The sequence below is a fragment of the Mustela lutreola genome, chromosome 2 (assembly GCF_030435805.1).
Source record: "Mustela lutreola isolate mMusLut2 chromosome 2, mMusLut2.pri, whole genome shotgun sequence".
Taxonomy (NCBI): Eukaryota; Metazoa; Chordata; class Mammalia; order Carnivora; family Mustelidae; genus Mustela; species Mustela lutreola.
In genome coordinates, this window is record NC_081291.1 from 25,755,336 (window position 1) to 25,777,363 (window position 22,028).

The 22,028-nt window shown below is 43.1% G+C and overlaps 1 protein-coding gene across 2 annotated transcripts in view; it reads right to left on the bottom strand.

The window, feature by feature from the left end:
• ARHGEF3 (Rho guanine nucleotide exchange factor 3) overlaps window positions 1-22,028 on the bottom strand; it is a 314,187-nt gene that overhangs the window by 193,793 nt on the left and 98,366 nt on the right. For both annotated transcript variants that reach the window (XM_059161242.1, XM_059161244.1), the window contains one exon: window positions 16,508-16,574. In XM_059161242.1, coding sequence (XP_059017225.1) covers window positions 16,508-16,574 — 67 coding nt within the window. The remainder of the gene's footprint in view (window positions 1-16,507; window positions 16,575-22,028) is intronic.

Here is a 22,028-nt window from a genome sequence, read left to right on the forward strand (position 1 = left end):
ACAGGCCTCTTAATAGAATCATTCAACTAATCCGATGCATTTTTTAAAAAAAACTGGCTGGAGCTGGCTGCCCTGTCCATTATGCAAACAGTACACAATGAATTGCTGATAGCATCTCCTCACCATTGCCAACATAAACACTGCCAGGGGCAGCAGAAATAAGCCCGGTGACTGTAAGCAACAATAGTTGCATGAGATTGTTTAAATAAACACAACCAACCACAGGTAAAAATGTTTTTATCTCCTCCTATGGCCAAGCTGGAGACTTCTGCGATTGAATTCTTGTAGAAATAAAACCAGGATCAGGGGTAAGAAACAGAAGGCAGCTGAGGGGAGAATGCCAACTTCCTGTTTCTTCCAGATATACACATGGAGATATCAGTTTTTAGAATAAGCAACTAGAACTCATTAAACCAAATTGATTGACTTCCAGTGTCTGTTTACTACCTCACTGTAGGGATCTTCTTTCCTGTTCTTGTCTACTTGTACACTCTCATGTACTTTTTGACATTTGTCCTTTGATTTGGGTAGTGGAACTATTTCTTAATATATTAAAGAAGTCTGATAACACCAAATAACATAAAATTACAATTATAAGAGATACAATAGGCAATATTAGTCTTTAAACCAAAGTTCTAAAAGAGCACAATAAAATGCAAGTGCACAAGGAAGGGAAATGAGCATTTATTAAGGCAGAGGGATCATGGTCAAGTAGGAGGCACAGTCAATGGAGGGAATTTGGTGAACCACATCAGAATGACTCATGAAACAAGATGGAGAAGTCACTTCCTGAGCAAAAGGAGTATCAGGACAAAAGGAAGAGTGAACTGAGGACAAGGGTTTTAATGGCACATATGTAGGGCCTCTTAGTCATTCTGGATAATGAGATGAGCACATTTTAAACAGAAGGAAAAAGACATGACATGAAGACCGTAAAAATAAGCAGCAGGTTTTATTATGTTTCAAGAACAGCAAAATCTTGGCCGTTCGTACCAATAATGCAGACTTGAAAGGACTATTTCAGTCTAAAGCTCAAGTTGTTCCCTTCCTTAAGATGTTTTAGAATTTGGTGATAAATGTATTAATGCATGGCAAAGGTTTGGCCCAAGAAAAACATGTTTGATTTTAATTACACAAGCTATAAGACAGGAAACATACCTTGGGGTGAAGGGTATTTTTAAAAAGCCAGTACCTTTTTGACCCCCAATTTACTAAGCCAACTTTGCAATCTGTAGCCCTCTGAGTTTCAAAAATAAACGAAACCGAAGATGAAGAATGCACAGGCTACATATTAAGCATTTTTCTCTAATTTTCCAGAAGTGGCATTCTAAAGTGTTCCCCCCAAGCCATCATCCAGAACCCATCAAAATAATGTACCCCAACTTAGTAAGATGCAATTGAGTCGCCTATTAATTCTTTGGAATATTAACTCTTTGGGGGATGATTTCTTTCTTGGCTGAGTACACAATGTTCATTCTTATTAAGGTGCTTTCCTCCCCTCTCAAATATCCAAGTAAGATTTATGGATTTGTTGTTGACATTAGAAAAGGAAGACAAAATTCCTCCAAGTTCACCTTTGTCCAGTTCTCACATTTGAAACTCCTCCATAAACAGATGCCTTATTTTAAAATTCCTTCTTAAGTAACCACGGGATTTGGGCCAATTCATTGAATTCCTGACTTAGATTTATTCCTCTTGCCTGTTGGGATGATTTTTATTCTTAAATCTAAAACCTAAAACTCCACTTCAAAATTACAGTTCAAATAGCTGTCTTCTCCCCTCAATTTTTCTTCTCAATTATGAAAATTATGTACGTGCACACACACCCTGTAGAAACTTGAAAAAGCCAAAATAAAACAAAGAAAAAAACGTCACTTCAAGCTCGCTTACTGGGAGGAAATCATTATTAATATTTTGGCATGTTTAATTTTTTAATAGCAGTATCATTCTTGTATATACAATTTTATTTCCTGCTTTTGAAAACACAAGAAACATTTTCACTGACTCACATTCTTCCACAACATCCCCTTATGGCTGCATAATACATGCACTTATGAATAAAACGATTATGAATAAAATGATTCACACTGACCCCAAATTACTGGACATTTAGACTTTTCCACTTTTTTGTGTCATTACAGTGATCGCTGCATTAAATACTTTTGTGCATCAATTTTCATCCACGTGTTTAGTGACTTCTATAGGATAGATGCCTAGAAGCGGAATTATTGGGCCAATGGCCATAAATATGTTAGTGTTTCTTGACATGAATAGCTTTCCAGAAAGATGATCAAGTAACAATGCCCCTGAACACCTGGGAGGGCATCTGTCCTACCTCACCTTCACTAGCATTCCAAATGACCACTTTTTAAAAAGGCTGATTAAATCTGCAGGTGAAAAGCAACATTTTGAAAAATTTCCAATCCTCAGACTGACCTGCTGAGGTCAGTGATTTTGAATGTTCTCTCAATATCAAAATTATCTTCTTTCATCCTTCAAAACAAGATGCTCATTTTCCCCACATATAAAAATGCAATCGAAACCACAAGCATGAGAAGAATGTAGACATTTGTTGGATATTTTCATTGGGCAATAAGGTACCATGGTTAAGGAGCCAAGAACAGCCAGTTCGATGTACCAGTCTGTGACAGGACAGAGAGACAGCCTGTGTAGAGAGATGCTCGCAAAATAAATTCAGAATTAAATCCACTGCCAAACTTCACATGATACGTAAGATGTGAATTACTGCAAGTCAGTACCTATCAGAACGAATACAGTAGAATGTTCAACAACATATGTGGACTACCATTTGAAACTTGTTCAATAGCTTTTTGTGTAAGAAATTTTCTTTCCTCCCTCTAAATCAGTGCAAATTCCCATATACATCAAGTACGTCTTTGTTGGTTTAATAGCAAGCACAGCACATGTGAAGAACACATGGTCCAGACTCTGTCTCCCACAACCCAGGGCCTGAGATGATCACTCTAAAACTTGGAAAAATAGTAGATAAATGGAAAGTTTTTCTACTATCTCAGAAATGTTTGGTATATTTTCCCACATTTTCTTTCCAGGGAATTGGCCCCATTTTCCCCACAGCTCCTGCGGAGTGAACAAAAGACAAAAGTGGTAGCAGAGAGGGGAAAGTTTTTATTAAATACTTGGTATGGGGGCACCTGGGTGGCTCAGTCAGTTAAGCTGCTGCCTTTGGCTCAGGTCATGATCCCAGAGTTCTGGGATTGAGTCCCATATCGGGCTCCCTGCTTGGTAGGAAGCCTGCTTCTCTCTCTGCCTCTACCTGCTTGTGTGTGCTCGCTCTCTCTCTCTCTCTCTCTCTCTCTGACAAATAAATAAAATCTTAAGAAAAAATTTTTAAAAAATTAAATAAATACTTGGTATGAATTATTTCATTTACTCCTTACCAGAACCCAATGAGCTAGATATATTTTCAGGTGAGGACTCTGAGTCTCAGTGAAGTTCATCCCTTGCCCAAACTGGTGAACAGCAGATGCACTGACCCTGACTTTCTAGCTGCACAGGACTGGACCAAGGAAGAAGCCCTTCTAAGAACTGACCAGCAGCCTGCCCACCACTTGGAAGGCCCAGCCAGAGAAAGATGAGCTGATATGATCAGAGTTTTCTTAGGGAGTTGGGGATAGGGCACCTGAGACTACCCAGTGGGCTGTAGGAGAGCGAGCTGCTGAAAGATCCCAGCCAAGTTGAGTTGACCAGCCCAAGGTGTCCCATGCATGGAGAAGACGTTGGGAGCAGAACCTATGCATCAGAAGGGGAAAGCAGAGAAAGGAAGAATGAAACTGAGCAGAGAAATCCTGGGTTCCTGCAATTGTATATCTCTCATTAAACAGCTTTTTTCTTGAGGTAATAGAACAAGTACCTGGGTTTTGTGGGGGGTTTTTTTGGGGGGGGAGGGTGTTGGTTTTTGTTTTTGTTTGTTTTCTGTCTAAAATATCTACCAAGGACAGAGTCATGGTTACAAAAGGGGAGGTGGTAAGTGAAATGGGCGAAGGGGATTAAGAGTACACTTCTCATGGCTGCCTGGGTGGCTCAGTGGGTTAAGCCTCTGCCTTCTGCTCAGGTCATGATCTCAGGGTTCTGGGATCGAGTTCCACATCAGGCTTTCTGCTCAGCAGGGAGCCTGCTTCCCCTCTCTCTATGACTGTCTCTTTGCCTGCTTGTGATCTCTGTCTCTGTCAAATAAATAAATAAAATCTTTAAAAAAAAAAGTACACTTTTCATGATGTATGGAAGGGCTGAATCACTAGATCGTGTGCCTGAAGCTAATATAACACTGTATGTTAGCTATACTGAAATGAAAATTTTTTTAAAAATTAAAGAAAGCTAGATTGACAATAATTAATTAATTAATTAAAAATAACCATCAAAGACTCTACAGTAGAGTTGCTCCTCACTCAGAGCTGGGGCTTGCATCAGCATCTACCCTGTCTAGCACATCAGCATAACAAACAACCTACTGCTGTGTGCCTCTTAACGTGCCCCTGAATGCCAAGAAGCTGGCATCCCTCGGGATGTTTTCCTGCTCAAAAGTGTGTAACATGAAAGAAGCCAAGCCTTTATAAATATAAAAGACAGAGGAATAAGTTAAATGACATCATAAGGAAGCAACCAGATAAATTTAAATGTGAGCCCAGATCCCATAAGCAACTGGGCTGGTCTTTTCAAAAAGTCAATTATCATTTTAAACAGGAGGGATCGTGATGAGGGAAGTATTTGAGAATAAAAAAGACTAAAAAATGTAGTAACGAAATAAAATCCTCGTTCTCAATTAGATTTTTAAAAATCCAAACAGAAGTAATGCATGGCTTTTGAATGGTTTGGGGGGACAATCAATTATAAAAGACAACTGCAGAATATGAATATGGAATCAGTCTTAGGAAACGGGGAATTTTTAGTAACTCTCATAGGTTTGGTAATGATGTTTACTGAAATGTAGGAAACCCTAATTGTTAGGACACATATACTGAAGTATTTAGAAGTGAAGGGTAATGGTATCTGCAATTGAAATGGCTTAGTAAAATAAGTCATCAACAGATACATAAATAGATACACAGAGCAAAATATCAGTGATTGTCGATTCCAGCCAGTGGGTGTTCATTGCTGTCATATTTCAACTTTAAATATATTTGATATTTTTCATAATAGAAGTTGAAAAAATAATACAGAGAATAAAAATAATAATCATGGAAACTCCTTAGGAGGGCACCAGGTAAAGTCTGACATGCCTTCTCTCTATAGCCATACTCATCAGTTCCTACCCCACCGCTAGAACAAATACTGCACATAGATCTTCAGTTTCTCCCCTGATAACTGTTGCTTGATTTTAGGAAGATGCTACACAAAAATTCCAAATCAAGACCTAGAATTACCATCTCCCACTGGGACTGACAAACAGCATAGCAAGTTCACCAACCCATCTAACACTGAGTTCTAAGTTCTCTCCCTAGCCCCCTTTTTAATGAACAGGTTTAGTTGAACCTGTGTTAATAAAATGCATTTCCCTGAGAACACTCCATGGCACCTTTTACAAATCAGAGCTATGATTTTAAACAAATCCTTGTCTGTCTCTAAAAAAGTAATTAGCCTCATTCCTCCTTTTTTTCCTAAATGGGATCTTAGGTCAAATCAGCCCTGAAGATACAAAAACACATCGTGTATTAGTGGCATTATGCACAGAACATTTCCTCCTCCCTCACAGTGCATTAACCAGGTCAGGGTACTGGTGGTCCACACGTTGCCGCTGCGGCAGCTAATCCAGCTGGTTTCATTACCAGCACCTTGTAGAAGCAGCAGTAATGATCATGCATGGAAAGGCTGATCCAGGACTTGAATTCATTGAGATTTCCAGAGTTGAATGGCAGAAGGAGAGAGCCTGCATAAAGGAAGACAAGTGTCTGGTGCCCGAAAACCAAGTAAGAGAAGAATTTTCATCATCAGGCTTGTATGGGGCAGCACACCTAGAAATGGGCCTTATGTAATCAAGAGGGAATAAGCAACAGTTTTAGAAAATATTTATTTCAATTGCTCAAGAGGAAAAGGTTTTTAAGACTTATTCGGGGCGCCTGGGTGGCTCAGTGGGTTAAAGCCTCTGCCTTCGGCTCAGGTCATGATCCCAGGGTCCTGGAATCGAGCCCTGCATCGGGCTCTCTGCTCAGCAGGGAGCCTGTTTCCTCCTCTCTCTCTGCCTACTTGTGATCTCTGTCTGTCAAACAAATAAACAAAATCTTAAAAAAAAAAAAAGACATTCATCTTCAAAAACAGAAATAGTTAAGTATAAATAAGTGGTGAGTAAGTGGAACATGTATATGGCCAACACAGATAGGAGAGGGTGCAGGGAACAAAAGAACCTAATATTCATAAAGCAGCTGGCTACTAAGTGTTTGTGATGCATGGTGAGGAGGCAAGGTGAATCTGGAGAGGTACTAAATATACAGGGGCAACTAAACACATCTGAGCACTTAACATACAGAAGACCTTACTTTGGCTGCCCCATTGGAGATATCCATTCTGGCTCCATGTGTAAACTTCAACAACACATCATCATCATCAATCACATCATCCATGAGGAAGGCCAAGGCAGTATGTAGAGAGAAAGGACCCATCGGCATTGTGGACCCCACGATCCAGAGGGGATCTTTCCATCCCGCCTGCATTCTCTCTGTAGTGTGTTACTTTCCTCCAGCTTTTACCCCCCTGCTTTTCATTGTGTGTTGGTTTAACGGACAGTGTGGTTTGAGCACTTGAAAAGGGGGCAAAGGGGATACACAGGGTCACAGCGAGCTAAACCAAATTCAATCCATCGAATAGACCACTGACGGTGAAGAGGAAGAAGTCCACAGGAGAGAAGGAAAGTCAGTGACAAAACCTTTTCCAACCACCCCCCCATGCAAAAGGCTTTAATCCCTACCCCCAGCTTTTCACGTGGGCAGGAAATAGAAAATATAATCTAATAGGGAGGGGAAAAGGAAAATGGAGGGGAAGTTTCAGCTTCAGAAGAGGGATTTTCCAAATAGGTGTATCCCCTTGGTTCTCAACATTACCATCTCCTCCCACATCTACAAATAGCATCAGGGCCTTTTGAAGGTGACAAGATCATTGCCCTGTTACTGTTTGTGTAATGAAAGCTAAATTTGATTAAAATGAAAAATGAAAAAATAAAAAATAAATTAAATTAAAAATAAAAAGTTCCATAAGAAGTCACAAATTTGGCAAACTACAAAGCAACATGCGCCTGATACTTGGGCTATTTTCTATTTAAAACCCAAGATCAAGCTCCGATAGTTCTCAGTATTATAGAAACAGCCTTGAGCCATTTCAGAATGCAGTCTTCCAGGATCTGCTATTATTTCAATTAATCCAGAAGACAATTATGTCTTGTGTCTTACCGGCAGTCTATTCTTGCCCCCAGGTTAGACCTTCATGGTTGAAACAAAACAAAACAAAGCAACATAACTAAAAGGACCACTTCGAACCAAACATGAAAGAAGAGGAGTGTGCTTTGTCCACCTGAGAGCCAGACCCTGAGAATCAGGATGACTATCCTTTACTGTGGGAGGAGAAGACTTCTGTAGACAAGAATTGTTAATATCTGCCTAGTGCCTCTCCCCTTCTTCTGGAAACTGCCTCCTTCTTCTCCACATCACTATAGTTAACACAGGAACCAACACAGTGGTACAGCAAGACTCCACTTCCGGGACCATTGCTGACTGGTCCAGGAATATCCACCTGACCTAAGCTGGACCAATCAAAATCCCTCCCTAGTAATCTTGGTTCAGAGAGCAAAGAGGCTGCTCTGTGTATATGGTTGCATTTCCACAGCAGAGAGAAATGGAAGAAGTCGGTCTGCAGAGAAAATGCAGCTAATAACAGAAGAATCCAAAATCCCCTGGGGTTCCTGGTGCCCAGTTCCAGTGGCTTCTAAGGCCCCACTTCATTCCACGAGATAGTCCCCCAGACCTCTGTAATTTTTTTAAAAATATTTTGTTTATTTATTTGTTTATTTAATTTTTTTATTTGTTAGAGGGAGAGAGAACAGGCAGTGGGAGCAGCAGGCAGAGGGAGAAGCAGGCTTCCCGCTGAGCAGGGAGCCCGATGTGGGACTGGATCCCAGGACCATGGGATCATGACCTAAGCCGGAGGCAGACGCTTCACTGACTGAGCCACCCAGGCATCCCCAGACCTCTGTGATTTTTAAAATTTTTCTTGTTTAAGCCAAATTGAGTTGTTTCTGTCACCTGCAACTAAGATTTCTTAACCCAGAAACATAAAGTCAAAATTATCTCTACCCTGCGTCATTCTGGAACACAAAAGGGAATAATCGAATAACGACCTAAAATAAAGGCACCTATAAATTCTGCCTCCAGAGTTCAGAATTTGTACTACTGTCATCAAAGCCACTATGTCCCCACAGGCCTCCCATGTGACCAAAAAAAAGAAACTGCTTTTGAATCTAAAACTGAGCTTCAGTGTGCCTGACACATCGTTGGTGTCAGCAGACAGAAGATGACGGGGGATGATTCTCACAGGTTTCAGCAGCTCCTGGCTGGCTAGCCTCTCTGCAGCCCGAAGGGAAATGAGGCAAGAGGGCCCAGCGGAAACCAGAGACAGTCAGTTTTTCCTTTTGAGGGGGCACCTCACACGGAAAAGGCATCTCTGAAACACACGTATTTAGGAAACAGTCATTTCAGGTGTAAGAGAACTCTAGTTACAAGGAGCTAGAATTTTCTGCTCACTTAACCAGATGGAAGCATTATTCAGATCACATTACACCCATTATAACTAAGTCTCAAGTTTTGAGAAATGGCATTACTGTCCCCATTCTGCCGATGAGGACTTGATGCTCTGATATGTGCCTTGTCTTGAGTTTCCAACTGGCATTGCGCCTTCAAAGCAAGTGCCTTTTCACGACGTATGCCTTTGTTGTGACGGCTAAGGACTGTCCACCAAACTCAGAGTTCACCCTGTGAGTGCACTGAGGCAGCCTTGAGCCTATTGGAGGTGGGGGGTGGGGGAGGGTGAGGAGGATGGTGAGACAGGGTGGGGGCAAATGTCTTACTGCCCAGCAGGGTAGGTACCTGCCTCTTCTATGCGCCCAGATTCGATCATCCCCCAGATGTTCTGCCAGAACATGCGTTCTGTGACCCTGATGTTCTCTAAGCGCCAGAAGCTTTTAAAATGAGCCTCTTCTTGCTTGTGGAAGGAGTTTGTGTTTAATTATTATAAGTTTTGTTGTTTTTGCTAATTATAAAAGGAATATATGACCTCTCTCATAAACTCAGACATTGCCAAAAACAGAACTACCATAGCAACAGTTCCCCGGTCCCACCCAGGTTGTCAGTCAACAGTGATATTTCTTCAGACTTTTTTTTTTTTTTTTTAAGATTTTATTTATGTATTTGACAGAGAGAGATGACAAGCAGGCAGAGAGGCAGGCAGAGAGAGAGGAGGAAGCAGGCTCCCTGCCGAGCAGAGAGCCCGATGCGGGGCTCGATCCCAGGACCCTGGGATCATGACCTGAGCCGAAGGCAGCGGCTCAACCCACTGAGCCACCCAGGCGCCCCGTCTTCAGACTTTTTTTGGTGTAATAATATACAGGGCAATTTTGTTTTTGTTAGTTTTCTTTTTCTTCACTTGCTGGTTTAATCCTAAACATATAGTTGTACACTATGTGCTTCTACATTACTCACACTTTCAACCATCACACGGCTGAGAGCACAGGCTGCCTGGGTTCAAAAGCTGGGTCCACCACTTTATTGCTGTGCAAACTTGGAGATGGGTAATTAAAATTCAGGGCCTCAGTTTGCCCATCCAGAAACTGGGTATAATAACAGTATCTATCTAATAGAGTTGTTGGACGTGTAGATGACTTATAAAGCACTAAGAACAGTAGCTAACAAATTACAAGAGTTAAATAAATGAAATACATTATTATAGTATTGCTTTTATTTATTTTGTCATTTTGAAATATTTCTATTTTATTTATTTTTTTAAAAGATTTATATTTATTTGAGAGATAGAGAAAGAGCAGGGGAAGGGGAGCAGAGCGAAAGAGGGACTTCAGAGTGAAGTCCAAGCAGACTTCACACTGAGCCAGTGTGGGGCTTGATCTCACGACCCTGAGATCAGGATATGAGCTGAAACCAAAAGTTGGATGCTTAATCGACTGTGCTACCCAAGCACTCCTAAAAATATTTTTAAAGTATGAGTTACAATGAGCAACTTGACTTTGTTTACTGGTCATATGTACTTTCTCTTCTGTACTATTTATTTATACCCTTCAACTACTTTTCTACTGGGTTTTCAGATTTGTAAAATCTTGTCTTGCAAGAGTCCTCTGTATATTAGGGAGGTTAGTAATTTCATACTGAGGAGTAGTTCCCAAAGGTACAGGCAAGGAACATGGTCTTTGGAATGAGGCGAGCTCAGGTTAGAGTCTGTCTGTGACCCTGAGCAAGCCGCTCCACATTTAACCTCTGCCCAGCGGGCAGAATTCTAGCAGGGCCCCCCCAAACCTCCAGCCCCTAGTGTACACATGTATAATCTCCTCTCCTGAATGCAGGCAAAACCAGAGAATGTGAGGAGGTATCACCCCTATGATTAGACTACTAATCACTGACTTTTAGATCAAAAGGAAGATGATCTGAGTGGTGATCTAATCTGGTGACTCCTTAAAAGGAACTGGGCTCTTTCTCAAGTCAGAGACGGGAAATATAAGTGATATTTGATGTGACGCATTCTCCATGGATGGCTTTAAAGACAGAGGATGCCACTGGGCAAGGACCTGAGAGGGGCCTCTAGGAGTTAAGAGCCTCCCCTGGCTGACAATTTGCAAAGAAATGGGGATGTCAGTCCTAAAACCACAAGAAAGTGAATTCCCCCCGAGAACCTGAATAAGCTTAGAAGAGGCTTCTGTGACTCAGGTGAGACTCTACTCCGGCTGAAACCTGCATTCCAGTCTTGTGAGACCCTGAGCAGAGAAGCCAGCACACCGTGCCCAGACTCCCGACCTACAGGACCGGGACCTAATGAACAGCTGGGGTTTCGAGCTGCTAAATTTGCGGTGATTTGTTGCGCAGTGATCGAAAATTAACACACGCTACTTCCTCATCTGTGAAATGAGGACAAGGCTCTCGGGATTGTTGTGGGAAGTAATATATGCATAAAGCACTCCACACAGTGCCCGTGTGACCTATGTGAATGCCAGGGGCTAGTTACCTGGGAGGAACGGAGCTGTTATAATGGCATTCATCATGACAAATACAAAACTGGGTAACAAATTATCTTTTTCATTAAAAAAAAAAAAAAAAAAAAAAGGAGGGAAGATCAAACCTTTCAAAAAATGAGGTCCAAAGGAGTAGAAGGGAACTAAAAGAGATTCTGGGTGATGGAAGTTTACCACAGCATACTCACTCGTTCCTAACATTTTAAAAAAGATCTTCATGTCTAACTACCTTTGAAGAAAAGTCCATGTCACCAGCTTTGTTTAAAGAGGCAATACATGGGATGCCTGGGTGGTTCAGTTGGTTAAGTGTCTGCCTTCAGTTCAGGTCATGATCCTGGGGTCCTGGGATCAAGTTCTGGGTGGAATCCCTGCTCAGCAGGGACCATGCTTCTCCCTCTCCCTCCGCCCCTCGCCCCTGCTTATGCTCTCTCTCTCTCTCTCTCAAATAAATAAATAAAATCTTTTAAAAAATAAATAAAGAGCCAATAGCTCTAATGGCCTGGGGACAGACAGTCCCGGGTTCAAATGCTGGCTCTGTCACTTACAGATGTGGTTTTACACAAGCAAGCACATGTAGGGCTCTGTTTCCCCACCTTGAAGGAATAAATACAACTACCATGCAGGACTGCCATGGCCTTGCCTGGAGCTGATGCTCAGTAAGTGGAGGTAAATATACCTAGTGATGCTGCAAGAGAGAGAACGCTGTGCCCCCTTCACTGCAGGGTGGACAGTAAGGTCGCAATAAACACTGGCTTGGCTGTGCATGTATTGAGTCTTAGAGACTGTCACTCTACTAAGTTGTGAATTTTAGAACATTCCAGGGTGACCTTCAGGAAACATTCAGTGACATTGAGGTTCAGGCACTTGCTTCCAAACACAGCACCTGGGCGCATCAAGGCAGCATGGAGAAGGCACAGGACCCACCATTTGAAAACCAGGTTCTAGCTCTGACGTCTTGGAAAAGACCAGGAGAGATTTGGTAACAGTACCAAACTCTTCCTTGGAGCCAATGACCCTTCTCTACCTCAAGTGTCTCTCGTGGCGCTGTCCTGACAAAACCCCATCTGTCTAGCTCCCTCAGAGGGAACACATGACCAAGGCTTGTCTGTCTTCTTGGCGACAGTGATCGACCAAGACGTAGCTATGTGAGCCAAACCAGGGCAGTCCGAGTCGTTCACTAGGATTTCATATGTGGACCCTGGAATCAAAAGCTTGTCCTTCCTCTGGGAATGAGCTGTTGTTGTTGGTTCAAATGTAGTATGCAGGATAAAACCAATACCCCAAGAGTAACAAAGCTGAGAGGGAGTATCCCTGGATACTATTGTACCTGAAGCCTACCCACCTCAGTGTCCCTTAGGCACATGAGCCAATTAATCTCCCTTTCCAATTGTACTACCTTTAAGTGAGCTTTTATTACTTGCAATCAAGAGTCATGACTAATATATTAGGTTTTATTTTCCATATCTGGAAATTAAAAGGTTGGGGCTATAATGCCCAAAGCTTCAGAGTCTAGAAATTTCTCCCCAAATGGCCTGGGCAAGAGTAAAGACCAGGCTCTGGAGAAAGAGACAAGACAAGCAACAGTCATGAAATTTGGTTGCTATTTAATGGAAACATCAGTTCAACACCTAAACAATGCCTTGTAATGGAGCAGCAGGGCTTGCTAAGTATTTCCTAGTTAATTGGTAGGCAATGGTAGGAGATTTGTTCCTAAGATTTCCATACTTCTAGAGTGAGCTTCCTCCTTGAGTCTGTCACTCTCTCTCACCTAAAAGGAGGAGCTGCAGCAAATATGTACACAAGGAAGGGTGGAAATTCTGAGCTCAGCACTGCTCTGACCAGATGGGGACCAGATGTGCAGTAAGCACCTGACAGAAGCACTTAGCAACAGTACTGCAGGGTCCTACCTTCTTATAACTGTCATTCTGCTCTGGTTTTACTCACAATGTTCCTACCATAAGGCCCCCCCCGCCAAACCTCCTCTTGGTTTCTTTCTGTGAGCATATGCACAGCACTCATGGGTCTGGTGAGAGATGGGCATGACCTGACCTCTTGTTCAGGAAGGTGGGGGAGTCGGGTTGGTACCGCCAAGGGCCTCTGTCTGCTTAGGCAAGGATAGGAATCAAGAGACACAACCTGCACTTAATAAGGACAACTCCTATAAAGGGCTAAATCACTTGGTAGGTAGAAAGAATGTCATCCATGGGTCACCAGCTCTTCCTAAACCTCTCCACAGCCAATAACTGTAGCCCCCCCAAAAAAGGAAAACCACAAAGCCTACTCCTAATGCCTTGAGGAGTAACATAGATCTGCAGCAGATGTTTCTGGTTCAAAGACAAGAAGTCTCCCTCTTGGCTTCTTCTCTAGAGTGATGAGGCTCCTTGTCCTCTCACCTTTTACCATCCATCTTCTCCAACCACTTCTCCCCACCCCACCCCCAAAATCCATCAATGCCCAGAATATAAGTGAACTAACATAGGGTCTTTATTTTTTACACGCCAAAGAGGAATGGAATTATGAACATCCCATTTAATGCTTTTAATGATTTCCTCTGCCACATATATAAATAAGGAAAATTTACTAATGCACAGATTCTAAAACCTTCCTTTCTCAACAAAGAAGAAAATAAAGCATTCATAACAAGCATGCCCTGCCCTAGGACAGCATGCACAGCTCACTCTAACAGGCCTGGGAGTCACATTTCATTACAGAAAATGTATTAGCCAGATAATGCCTCAAATGTCCTCACCCTGGCATTCTGGGTCCTTCTTGTTCTTCAGTTCCAATTACCATAATGATGGTTACAAAGCATGGCCTGGCTGGGAGGAAGGGTATTTCCACTTGGTAGTGTTCCCTCCTACCCTCTCCGTGTCAGGGAGGATTATGCTCCAAAAGACATGGAGAGATCAGTTTGGCCAACCCGGCAGCTGATCAAGCCTCAGACCATCTCCCTCAGGCATATCTTGATGTCAGTTTGTCTAACTTTCCAATAAGCCCCGGGGGCCAGGAGAAATCAAAGCAAGGACAAGGGACCAAAATAAACACCACAGCTGACCTAACCACCTAACAGACTCTACTCACTCCAACAATTTCAACTATTTGGGACCAAACAAAACAAAACAAAACAAAAAACCCTTATGAGCTGGCTAAGAATTTGAGGGGACATAGGAAGCTGAAATCAACAATGCATGAGATTTTGTTCCCTATTTGGTTGCAATTAGTCAGGGACAGTTTGTTTGTTCTTCTGCAATGATTCCCTCATTTCAAAGGTTACCATGCAGGGATGAAGCTATCAAAGGGTCACTTAAGCCAAGGATGTACCTAAGGTTCTTTTGAGCAGCAATTTCTATAAACAGAGTTGTGCTCAAAAATTCACAAAACATTTTTGAAGGGAAAACAGTTGGAGAGGTCTTATCGCTATAGGTATGGCAACTAATTGTCCCAGCTTGCCTGGGACTTCCAGTGCTAAACCATGACAATGGCTGGGAAACTTGGGTGGCTGTTCACCATAGATGTACCATAAAAGTTGGCTAGTGACCACTGCTGAAGCAGAAGGAAGAGTAGGGTATCCTGAGGGGAGGCCAGAGACAGAGAGAAAATAAATGTCTTCCCCAAAAGGCCCACTTGTTCACAGGAGGTCTAATTTCTCTACAGCTCAAAATTGACAATAAATGTCAACTATTCCAAAGTGTGTACAAACTATCTTGTCAACAAGGATTAATGAGAAATGACTAAGGGAAATGCCACCAATGCCATCAACTCACCTTAACATAGTCCCCAACCACAGCAACACATCAAAGACTCTGAGAGGTCTTGCAACGGTGAACATACTTAATTAGGTGCTCTCAGTGCGCCCCAAGTTTATTTGACCACACAAGGTTTTTCCCACCTAATGGTTATAATCATCCTACTGAACCCACTCAGAGGAATGGGGATCTTATCCATAAAACCATAAACAGCTTAGAAGACACACGACTTACATTCCATAAGTCATGCCCATCTATTTAAGAGGTACACATTTCTCTTTGTACTCAGTGAAAAGCATATTGTAAACGTAGCGAAAACAGAGCCATGCTCTATATTTATTTTTAATAACACACTTGGGGAAAATGACTAAGATCTACGTAGGAGACTAAAGAGGAACTCAACCAGAAAAAACAGTGCTGAAAAGACCAAAGACGTGAGCTTGAAACACAGCTTCAAGTGGACTTTGTGTCCGATGGATGTGAGAGATTTATTTATTCATTCAACAAATTGATTAAGTATATAGGTACGAAGCCCAGGGATCCAGCACTGAGCAAGAGAGAATGACAAGGTCTCTACACACCAGATGCTTGGAGCTTCTAATCTTACATTTCCATGGGCACTATCTTATCCCAATAATGAGAAGGAAATGCAGGGGTCCATTGGAGGTGGCTGAGCTCAGAAGGCTTCCCCACCGCAGGCGATGTCAAGGCTTAGACCTAAGGGATGAAGTAGGTGGGCCAGTTGCAGTGTGGACAGGAATGTGGACAGGATAGGAGTACAGGGCTGGACAGAAAGGGCTCTGTTCTAGGCAGAAGGAACAACTCAGGCAAAGGCTGGTGGTGAAACAGAGCTCTTAGCGTTCTTTACACACGCAACAGTCTTTTTCCTAAGATCAGAGCTAGGATTCATTTTAGCACATGTCAGGGCTTCCATACACTTTATTATTATTGTTATTATTACTATTAATATTACTCTGTTAAGGAAGAAAACTTTTCATCAAGAGGAGATTAGATCTGACTATATAATTCTAAGGGTCTATGGTTTTATGATTGGGAGATTTTTATGATTTCCCTTAGAAATCTGTTTAGAGCTTACAGACTTCTCCTTCTGGAAAACAAAGCTCCCCATGAAGTCGTAAATCTACATATTAACAGATGGTACATTTCCGATTTCTTTTTTCTTCGCTGTGCACTGGGTCCCTCCAGGTTCCCAAGAAAACGAGCACAATGCCTCCCCCTCCTCTACTCTGACTTGGCTTCTTCACCAGATGCTTCCAGGAGCTCTAGACCTACAGGGCAAACGAACATCGGCGGGTGCTTATAATTGAGCCACTTACATTTCCTAACTAAGCCACAACCACTGATACAAAAGTGATTTCTCCAAGTGCTAAAATACAGCTTTTTTTGGCAAAGACCAGTTAGCAGAGCCAACCCCAACAGCCCCATTCTCTAGAGCAGACAGAAAAGGGTATACAGCTGTGGGACCACGCCCGGGGAAAACACTTACCCCTCTGAAATTCCAGGCTTTAGGGGAGGGGAACATGGGGAAGTTGTTCTGCCGCTGCCGCCTAGGCCTAGAAGAGGAGAAAAGACAAGACAATAAGCTCGCCATGCATGGATTCGACACTAAGAGGAAATCACCAACTTCAAATGTAGTTTCATCAGAAAGAGAGAGGCCTGGAGAAATGGCCCAGGTTGATGAGGCAGCTGGCCTTTTCTACAGCCCCACAAGCCTTCGCAGCCAAATGCACCCCGAACTCCTTCCCAGTCCCCCAGCGCAAGAGCTCCCGAGTACCTTAAAAATAGTCAAGCGCCCCCTCCTTAAAAAAAATCAAACTGAATCTAAAATTCAACCTGGTTGCAATGAGGTTGCAAGGGCCAGATCAAGCTCCCCATCTAGATCTTTATTTCTCACACACAAGCAATTCCCAAACGGACATCATCAGCTGGTGTTTGTTTACAGCTTCGGCTGCGCCTGGAACTCTCCCTGGTGCAAGCCGCACTTGAGCTCGACTTTTAGGAGGACGGTCCACAGGACACAGAGCCTCTGCCTTGCCAGCGGGGACCGGTTTCCTCACCGATTAACCTCACCGCATGAGTCGTTATCCTTACAGGTGACAGAGGCAGGCTCCGGTGGGGTCAGCCCCAGACATGGGTAAATAGCACCGGGAAGGAGAGCAGCAGCAGCAGCAGCAGCAGTGGGTTGGGCAGCTCTAGGCACCCCAGCAACACACTTTACTTCTGTCCCGGAGAATGACTCCAAGGCTGAAGCTGCCAGCAGACCTCCAGAGACACCTTTTACAATGTTTTTATGGAGTAATAAATTACTCCTCCCAAAAATGTTGTGTCTGTCAATATGGAAATCAAATCTCGTGTTTGCTTAAAGTACCACCTCCCTGAAAAGCATTCCTGAGAATGGTCCATCCTTGTACTTGCCCTGAGGCTTCAGTCACTGATGTGCAAAAAGGCACAGATGTTCCTCTGGTTCACTGACGTACGGAAAAGGGACCAGGTTGTTGGTTTTTCACATGATAGCCACACCATTCCTTCAATTTCCCTGCCATAATCAGCAGTGATGCCGGACAGAAGTGACCACTGCACAGGCTTGAGTTAGCCTCGAGCAAAAATCTTAGCTGGCTCTCCCATACAAAAGAGATGAATAAGCAAAATGCAAGGGGATTATCGTAAGGGCAGCAGCTAACAGGTATTGAGTCCTTAAAACGGTACACGCTAAGACTTCATAGAGTTAATCTCATTGATTCTCACACCCTGAGCTAGGGTTCGTCATTGCACCCATTTAGTAGATAAGAAAACGGAGACTTAAGGATATTAAGAGCAACTATCAGCACACAGGTGAAATCAGGATTCTGATCTCAGCTGTCTGATCTCAGATCCCACGGTGTTTTACTAGCTATGTGACCCTGGTCATGAGGCTTCATCTCTTGGGCTTTCACACTGCCTCTGTGCAAAACGGGAGAAATGATACCCAGTATGTACATAGTCAACATGGGATGAGGGTTCTAAATCCAGGTCTATCACTGCTAAGTTCTCAAAGACATCAGCACAGAGCCCCTTCCTCTCCTCCCAAATTCTGGCTCCAAGTACAGCCATCGATCAGGGGCACAGGACTGACACAGGAAAGCTGGGAGAACTCACCAAAAGTTTCGTCTTTATATCCAGCCCCACTTCTGCCTCACCCTCCTCCTCACCCACATGTACGACAGTAAAAACCCAGGCTAATAACACCTCAAGACACACAGAACACGTGGGTGGTTATTTAAATTTAATACACTTCTCTATTAAGTAACATGTTGGTCTAAGTTCTGCTAAAAAAGTATTTCCCCCTTGAGAGAAAAAAAAAACAACAACAACTTAGAATTTAACAAACATCTCCCTGGATACTGTTCTCTCCTCTCCCGGGTTATAATTGGGCTTCGCTTCCCTAATTATTTGAAGAGCTTCACGGCTTCCAAAGCAACCACATACAGCAGCAGAACATTGTGAGTAAATGGGCCCTTGTATTATATGTTGTGGTCCCCAGAAAATTATGATCACAATAATTAACAGCGATTAAGTTACATGATGAGCCTGGGACCGTGCTAAACACTCTGCCTACAGAATTTAAGTCTCACAGTAGGATGGGCTGTTATGTTACAGAATATTGCTAGTACATGAGGTATAGGTAGTTACGATGGTGCTACATAATATTTCATATATGTATAAATAGATACGTACAAATTGATAATACATAATACATTAGAATGGCAATATTTTTTAAATGCATTTATTTATTTATTTATTTATTTAAAATAAGTGTTATGCCCAGTGTGGGGCTTGACCTCAAGATCAAGAGTCACAGGTTCTACCAACAGAGCCAGTCATGTGCCCCGGCATTTGACACTTTTAAATAAATACTACAACTTTGTATCCATAACATTTGCATATAATATTATGGTATAATGGGGGATATTATCATTATACCACCTTACAGATGGGATAAACTAGGACTCAGAGAAGCTAAGTCACATGCCAAAAGTCACATAGCTGGTAGGTGGCCAAGCTAGGATTCATAACCAGAGGTGTCTGCCTCCAGATTCAGAGAATGTAGCCCTTCTCATACAGAAAGAAACCCCACCAAACAGGGCATGGCGTGCTTTTGGAAGAATATGGCCTTGGGGTCCCTTGGGGGAGGGCACCAACTCAGCAGGGCCTTACACTAAGAAGCCTCATCGGCAAAAAAAAAAAAAAAAAAAAAAAAAAGGGATCAGAGCAAATATGTTGATCCAGGACCCTCTCAGGCAATTTGGACACACCCCTCATGGCTAAGGAAACTGCCAGATAACCTACCAAGAGAAGGGCTGTCCCTAATTGTAGGCTCCCTGCAACCCTTGTATTCCATCACCAGTCAGGCTTCCTGATCATTCACATTAGCTGGGACCCCTTTAACAGTCTAATCTGGCATCATAAGAGTCTCCTACTAATATCCTCCTTCTCCCCAGCCAAACACTAACACCCACTAAGGCTTTAAAAGACTGCTTCAGGAAGGGTCACTGGGTGGTTGTCAGTTAAGTGTGTGACTGTTGATTTCAGCTCAGGTCATAATCTCGAGGTTCTGGGATTCGGGCCTGTGTTGGGCTCCCTGCTCAGGAGGGAGTCTGCATGTCTCTCTCTCTCATTCCCCCTGTCCCTCCCCCTCCCCTGTCCCTCCTGGAGCACACATCCTGCCCACACATGCGTGTTTAAGAAGCACAGCCTGTCCTGCAGATGTCAGGAGAACAATGCTGACCAGTAATCACCCACTTCCACGGAGGAACCCAAGGGAAGCCAGGGGTGGGCATGCAGTGGAAGAAAAGCCACCGAGACAGGACGGAGAGCTTCTTGCCTGAAAAGAAGCTATAATCCATAGGAAAGGTTGGGAAGAAAAGTTATAAACATTCCCTCCTCCAGAGAGTTTATGGTAGACATGGAGAAATGCCCATGGGAGAATCAAAAACTCAGGATTCAAGATGCATTTAGAGAATGATCTCAAATTCCAGTGTGTGTGTGGCTGGACTCACACAGAATAAGCTCAGCAGCAACAGGCCTTGGAGTTAGCAACAAAACAGAGTATTTCCTGCCACAGGAAAACAAATACAACTTTTTCCCACCACCCTGGGAAGAGGTTTAGTGACTATTTCCAGAGCAGCTCCTAAGAGTATGGGTTTCAGAAGCATCTGCTGCCCATGCTTTATGTGGGGCTAAGAGCCCCGTGTCTGGGGCAGGACCAACTTGGGGCTCTAAGAGTGGCTCCCTCTTTTTCTTGCTGGGGGACTTCCACCAGGCTACCTACTCTCTACTCCCTCTGAACCTCCATTCTCTCATCTGTAAAATGGGGATAATAACCTCTCTTCACAAAGTTGAATTTACTCTAGAAAATGCAGAGAATCTGGCACTTGCTAGATGCTCAAATTAGCTATTACAGTAGTCCCCTCTTCTGCATGAAAGGTTGTTTCAGAGGCACTTGGATGGCTCAGTAGGTGGAGCATGTGACTCTTGATCTATGGGTTATGAGTTCCAGCCCCACCTTGGATGCAGAGCTTGCTTTAAAAAAGGGAACATTTGGGAGGAAGCAAGATGGAGAAGTAGCAGACTGAAATATCATCAGGTCCCAGGAGTTCCACTCGATAGTTATCAAATCATCCAAACACCTAGAAACTCAACAGGAGATAGAACAGAAGAAGAGCAGCAATTCTAGGAACAGAAAATTGACCATTTTTTGGAAGGTGGGACATGAAGAGTGACAGGAAGATTGACTGTGTGGGGAGAGGCTGGCTCCGGCAAGCAGTGGAGCAGCGGAGCACAAAATCAAAACTTTTAGAAGTCTGCTCCACTGAGGGACACTGCTCCAGAGGCTAAGTGGGGGTGGAGGTCTAGCGGCAACAGTGTGGTCTCAGGACCCGCGGGGTCACAGAAAAACCAGGGGTGTCTGAATGTAGCAGAGCTTACAGGTATCAGAGCTGGGAAGCTGACTACGGAGACAGCCAAGGAGTGAGCTCTCAGCTCAGGGTTACCTTAAACCATGATCCAGGGGCAGGGACCCCACAGACAGCAGATCCGGGGAGACGCCCCCCTTTTTCCTCCTCCATGAGGAGAGGCATGGGAGCACACAGCAGGAATCTGCTGGGTTTGGAGACTCCAAACAGGGCCATGCGCCAGAGATAGAAACACTTGGTCACAGGCCGGGTGAGCTCGGAGGACGGCCGGAGACCAGGGAGATGGGAGGGATTGACCGCTTTTCTCCAAGGGTACACTGAAGAGTGGGGTCCCAAGCTCTTGGCTCCTCCGGCTGGAGAATGGGAGGCCGCCATTTTCATTACTGTTCTCCAGAGCTCTATGGAAAGCACTCAGGGAACAAAAGCTCCTGAGAGCAAACCTGAGCAGATTACTTAGCTGGGCAAGGGCAGTACAATTCCACCTTGGGCAAAGATGTTTGACAATCACTGCAACAAGCCCCTCCCCCAGAAGATCAGCAAGAATACCCACCTAAGACCGAGTTCACTACTCAGTGAGAACTGCAGAACTCCAGAGCTAGGGGAAAGCAACACATAGAATTCATGGCTTTTTTCCATGATCCCTCAGTCTTTCAAGTTATTTTTTTAATTTTTTTTTCTTATTCAATTTTTTTAACTTTTCCTCTTTCCTCTTTTAACATTTTTTAAACTATTTTATCTTAACAATACCTTTTTTTAAAAAAAATCTTTTATAATTTTCAGTGTTATAGTCATATTTTATCCCTTCATTGTATTTAACCTTATTTTTTGTATACATATAGGATATTTTTCTTTAAAATTTTGGGATACAATTTCTCTAATAGATCAAAATATACCCTAAATCTAGCACATGGCTTTGTTCTAGTCTCCAGCCTGATCACATTTTCTCCTCTCTTTTTTTCCCTTTTTCCCAACCAACTTATCTTCTCAATTCCTTTTTTAGAATCTTTTTTAAAATTTCCATCTTTACAGTCATATTCTATCCCTTCACTGTGTTTA